The 6,408-nt window shown below is 42.1% G+C and overlaps 1 protein-coding gene across 1 annotated transcript in view; it reads left to right on the top strand.

The window, feature by feature from the left end:
- Positions 1–6,408, top strand: part of pleca (plectin a) — a 91,025-nt gene that overhangs the window by 9,910 nt on the left and 74,707 nt on the right. The window contains exon 4 of the mRNA XM_020597331.1: positions 281–494. Coding sequence (XP_020452987.1) covers positions 281–494 — 214 coding nt within the window. The remainder of the gene's footprint in view (positions 1–280; positions 495–6,408) is intronic.

The following is a 6,408-nucleotide window of genomic DNA, read 5'->3' as shown; positions in this document are numbered from 1 at the left end:
AGGGTTAAATGTTATAGAAAAAACTGATGTTAGAATCTACAAAAGTACTTCCTTTTCAAAGCAGGTTAAGCACCTGCTTTGAAAAGGAAATACTTGTGATTTCCACAAAAGCAAACCTGAATATTTTAAGGCCTTGGTGGCTGGTGACTTAAATTTAGTGTTTGTGCTGCCATTGGACCAACACAGAACAGATTACAGAATTTATTGAGACTATATCAGTTCTGTGTTTTGTGTTTTGTAAGTGCTTGCTTATCCTTTTTGACTCACTATCTTTATCCAGACTATGGAGGAGGTGAAAGACAAACCTAAAAGGAAGCCTCTGATCAGGGCTGCATCAGACGAGAGCTCCAGTGATCTGATTTCAGTAACCTGCTCTCCATCCCCGGGGGACACACTGCCCTGGAACCTGCCCAAGCACCATCGCATCAAGAGATCCAAGTCGGCCTCCTGGGACGTGCTGGACCCAGCAGAAAGGGCTGTCATCCGCATTGCAGGTACACTGTTCACATCAATATAAAATGGTGGTGGAACTGATGGGGATGGTCTGTTCAAGTTCTCTCTACTCATTCTCTTTATGTTCCTACTGCAGTTTATATTTGCAAACTTTGCTCTTAACACTTGTTGCTGCTGCTCATGTAGTATTTCATAGGGTGGTGTGACTTTGTAATTTGTAATTGTGTTTGAGCTGTGGTCCTCACTGCAGCTGCTGGCATTTTGTGAGTCTATTTGTCACTCACTTGACATATCAGCTGTTGCTCAAAACCTGCACTTGGAACCTTCTGTCTGTGCTGTTGGCTATTGAGTCACAGTTTTAGCAGCTAAGGTGACATGCACATTGTGTCAATGTCTTGACTTAGTTCTGTTTTTGTGTTCTTGTCAAAATCAATAATATTATTAAGTGGTGACGCTGTTAGCTGTTCTGTTACCAGCCCAGAGATGTGCATGGAGGTGATGTCTTGATGTTTGCTCGCTACTCACTTCCGTGCTTGTGTTTATAAAGCTATTTATCTACCCAAGTGCAGTATTTGCATCCATCTATTTATCCATTATCTATACCGCTTATCCTGTAGAGGGTTGTGGGAGGCTGGAGCCAATCCCAGCTGACACTGGGTGAGAGGCAGGGTCCACCCTGGACAGGTCAACAGTCTGTCACATAGATGCAGACAACCAGTCACAGTCACACCTACATGCAAGTTAGAGTTACTGGTCAACCTAACCTGCATGCTGTGAGAGGAAGTACTTGGAGGAAACCCACGCCGGCACAGGGAGAACACACAGAAAGACCCTGATTGACCACAGGGTTCGAACATGGAGCCTTCTTGCCGTGAGGCGACAGTGAAAGGTGACTGTATATTAACATTGGCTTGTGTGAATTAAATTTTTTGTAGTTGCTGACCAATGTTTTCTTTGGTTTTTGTTTGGCATTACGAGGCTTTCCTGCTGTTGCTGCTCTGACATTATGGACTGCACTGGTTGTTGTATTTGTTGTGTGGGTTTGCCTGTGGCACATGGATGGGCTCATTAGGTTTAGGGATGTAAACATGTTGTTCAGTCCATTCATGTCATGATGGGTCATCTCACACTCACACTATTGGCTCAAAAGTAATGGTTTATGTGACAGTTTATTTACTGTTCTGTATGTCATAATTACATCCTATGTGTTGAGGTCTCGTTCTGTGGTTTACGCTGCTGCCACTTAATACCCACTTAATACTCATTTACTGATGTTTGTCTGCTGCTTATTAGCAGCATGACAGCATTTCATAAGAAGATATTGTCTGCTTCAAGAAATTAATTTTGGTGATTTTGATGTGTGTATGCTGGTCTCAGTTCACCAGACAGTCTATAGATCTGTATACTAGCTCAGACTCTTGCTGATATCTCTTTGGGACAGAGTTCAGATGATGCAATTTGCTGCCTCAGCACTGCTGTGGTGGGTGTTGGGTTCAGATTGTGTCTGCTATTGATTTGGTGGGGTGGGGTCCAGCAGTAGTGCGACTGGGTGTTGTCTCAGCACACACAACAGCAGCAACAGACCGTATGAGTCCAAGCACATCCATCCATCCATCCATTATTTATACCACTCATCCTGAATAGGGTCGCGGGCGTGCTGGAGCCAGTCCCAGCTGACATTGGGTGAGTGGCAGGGTCCACCCCGGACAGGTCTCTGATATGGTCCAAGCACTTGTAGAGTGAAAATATCAGAGGTAGTGGGACACATTATCTGGCTAATCTGTTTTTAGAAAAATTGCCAACTGAATGACCTTCTCATGATTTACTGTAGTTACAAGATGACAAGGCCCAATGAAATATATTAGATAAGGGCGACTGTATCGATATTGTCTCATCAGATTACTGCCTTAATGGCCCCATCCTGAATCATTAGCCTTTTGAGACGCATGCAGAGACTGAGGCTGCAGCTTTATCTCACAACAAACACAGACGTTTGTATCTAGCTGCAGACAGTAATAGCTGACGCTGCTGTAAATAAGATGAATAACTGAACCAAGGTTTTTGTCGTTTTCTGACAGGCAAGGTTATTGATCAGAAAACTGTGACTCTTAATAGTTGCTCTAACTAATGATTGTCTTGATTCATCCTGATTAAATATTGAGTGACATGATATACAAGACTGTCTGGACATGTTAACATTGTACGCTATTCCAACAGATATACAGGCACCTGCTGTACCAACCTGTACCGCAGCTTGTACCCTTTGTTTGGGGTTGTGCTTTTGTTTCCATCTCCCTCTGCTTGATGTTGGAGACAGGTTCCGGGAACTCGTGATGCTCGTGACTGGTGAAAGCGTGGCCATATCTCCTAAAGGTTTAGCATAACGGGGTGTTGATTATACACTCGTGCTGGTTTAGAGGTAAAATGGGGACTTCATGCAAAGTGACAAAGTCTGTGTTCTGCTTTTTCAACAGCTGTTTGATAAACTGCACGTACAGTCTCTGTTATAACGTGGAAAAACACAGTGGAACCAACCACATTAGCTCTTCAAGTTCTGGTGGGTTACGGGTGTGGGAGGCTCCAGGTTATGGTTTGTTAAAACGGAAATTAAGGGGCTCATTATATCCCACTCACTTCTGGGAGTCGTACCTTTTCCCATCTTGTGTCTGGTAAAGATGGTGATCGGTGTTTAGAGGGTGTCACCCAGTCTTGGCACATACTGTGACTCCACATCTGTGATGTCTTCCGCTTCATTTTGCTGGTATCAACACATCATTTTTCTAGAGATGCTAATGAGATGTTACAGCTGTGGAGGTCATCATCTGTTTTATAGTATTGTTGACAAAGTCTTGGTAGAGTGATCGCATAGTGGTGTCGACAGTATAAGGACTAGTGGGTTTCTGGTCTGTGGTAAGTTTCTGAGTACATAAAACAAAATGAAGTTGTTTTTATAGTCCTTTTTTAGGTTCTGAAATAACAACCTGTTACCCAGAGAGAGATGTGATGTGACTTATGTTGTTTCATTCTTCATAGTGTGGGAGAGGAGTCTGGTATTATTGCAGTACCCGCCAATCTTTCCACACTTCATCCAGGAGCATTGCTTAAGGGTGTTTACTGTAACTTCAACACACAGAACAAGATGGACACAGCATGAGGAGGAAACAGAAAACATTTTTTTTCTTCTGTTTACTGTGAAAATGCCCTTGGTTTGTTGTGATTATTAGACTGATCTGGTTGTTCCTCCTGAATTAGACATTCATACTTTATATTTTTCTTCACATTTTACATTTGTCCCAATATTGCACTCAGTGTTTAGACAGGCAGCAACATTCTGAAACGTGTTGTTTAAAGTTCAGCTTAGTTGTGTACTTTGTACTGTTTTCAAGGAACATGGCAGGATCGGCTCCTACCAGATTCAGATAAATTGTTCAGGTTTTGTCAGAATATTGAACTTTGGATCCGTTATTGGTTTTACAGTCTTCTCTGTGGCTGCTCGACACAACTGTGTCCTTACTGCCAAGGACACTGAGCACAGCCGGTCTCCTCATACGGCTCTGACCTAACAAGTGTCTTCCCCGACGCTTGTCCTCTCACCCTGAGGTGTTTCCAAATAGTAAAGGTTGCTTGATTGTTTCCATTGTTACCAGACAACCGGTATCCAGCGACTGGTATGTGCTGCTCATGACGGTGATCGGACTCGTGCTCAGGAGTGTCTGCAGTTTGCAAACTGGGCACTAGAGGACAGCATCCAGAGATGAAGTGCAGTGGAGTGTGTCTGATCCTTCACTCGCTGTGTCGTGTCCTGCTAACAGTGTATTTTTGTTCATGCACTGTTTATTAGACTCCATACTGAGAGTGCTAAATGTGTGCACAGTAACATGTTGAGCTGAGTGAACACACAGAGCCAATAATAAGTCTGCAGAAAAAAGCAAAACTGAGACTGATTTGCCTTGTTGGGGTCATTGGCCACACAAGGTTGTAACTTACGATTAAGTTAATACTACATGAGGAAATCAATAAAGTACTTGTTACATTATCTAATCTCAAACAAGGCTTTGTGTTTACAAGGTTAAGAGATGTATTTAATTGATTCATAGCAGAACCGAGGTTTTCAGTGAAGATATTCTGATTTTTATTTACCACTTTTGTTTTTTTTTTATTTTTTTGGCTCACATGTACTTTAACTGAAACTTAGATGTTTCCCATCTGACATACTTTCTTTTAAATGTTATAAACTACATTAAATGAAATAGTCTTGTTTTTAGGTGCCGTTGATTCATGTTCCCCATTGCATTTTTATTTCTTTATTTAATTTGGAGCTTGTTGCAGATATAGTTAAAATAAAGTTCAATAATCTTTTTGTGCAGGCAGCATAAAGCAAAAGTAATCCCCTCATGGATTTGATCAATTAAGAGGTTAAAGAAAATAACACTAGTGACCTGTCACCACATGATACTGGAACAGTGAAGCTTCACTTTCTAGGAGGAAAACATCATGTTACAGTCTCATACACACACACACACACACACACACACGCACGCACGCACACATTTTCAGACTGCAATCCTGGGAGCAAGGAACCAGGCAAAAACACATATCTTCACAGTTTTGCAACTTGCTGTGTCATGCTAGTGAAGTTCTCCTGACGGCTGAATAAACACAAACCTCCAGCTGTATGGGGAAGTGGTAACACGTACACATGTGCTCAAGCTGTGAGGATATCTGCCACAGTTTGTTGTTTCTGTCAGTGAGTGTGTGGTGCGTTACTGTTCTGGCTGGCTCATATTTGGTTGTAAATATTATTAAGCTCTGTTGATGAATGTCAAATAGTTTAGGTTATAAAGAAAGCAGTGATTTCTGCATTTCGAGGCCGAGGAGGTTTATGGTTCCTGTCAGTAGCACAGTGGCCATCTGCATTGCACCAGATGGTGCTGATGTTTAATCAATATTAACTGAGCATGAGGCCTGTTCGACTGTGATTATAGATTTATTTAATCCAGCATTTATCAATATAAACTTTGGATGGTAACCCAGCTGTATACCTCACACTCAAACAGATGATATGATGTCACTGGCAAGAGATGCAGCAACATGTTGAACTAATCCCCATCAGATAAACCAGGTGGTTTCTGTTGGCATTGGTTCATTTTGTGAATTATTTACACATCACAGTGCTGGCTTCATAACAGGCCATGTTCAGGGCATGCATTTATACGGGGGTAACTAGTAACCAAATGCTTCAGAACCCTGACACTGTGCATGCTGGGTCACACTTTACTGAGACACCTAATGGAATATGTTAGGTTGCACATGTGCTTTTCCTGCAAAACAGTCTGTATGTCCAAAATCACACCCTCATTCACTCTGCTACATAATAAACACATGATAATTTACAGAGCTTTTCATCATTTTGCGCCGCCTGTCACAGGTATAGTGTTCCATAACTGTAATTTTAGTTGTTGCATCAATCAAATATAATGAATTTCATAGTGTGGCTTTAGCATGTAAATGTTTAGTTTGTGGAAATCTTCATAGAGGCGATGTCATTGACCTGTGCACCGTGGAATGTGGGGGGCAATAGTGGTACAGTGGGTAGACCAGTCGTCTCCCAAACGTAATGTTGAAGGTGAAAGACACTGAACCCCCCAAGTTGCCCGTGATGGTGGCTGTATATGCACGCAGCGGCCCGGGGCCCCTTGGCTCCAAACAAAATTTCGTTGTACGTGTCACAATGACAATAAAATAAAGCTTCTTCTTCTAAATTTGATATAATCTGGAAAGGTGCCCTAGGGACCGCTGACTGCTGTCACATTAACAACTCTACTAACGTCACATAAACTAACAAACGTAATGGCTAAATGCTAGTTCTTGGACACGTGGTTGGAGGACACTGAATTTAAACAAGTGGCATATTGTTCAGTATTGATGGAGGTGATAAGTGTATCCTCAGCAGGA

Source organism: Monopterus albus, unplaced genomic scaffold (assembly GCF_001952655.1).
Source record: "Monopterus albus unplaced genomic scaffold, M_albus_1.0 scaffold34.1, whole genome shotgun sequence".
NCBI classification, from domain to species: Eukaryota; Metazoa; Chordata; class Actinopteri; order Synbranchiformes; family Synbranchidae; genus Monopterus; species Monopterus albus.
The sequence above is the reverse complement of the archived record's forward strand: the minus strand, read 5'-3'. Positions and strand labels throughout refer to the sequence as shown.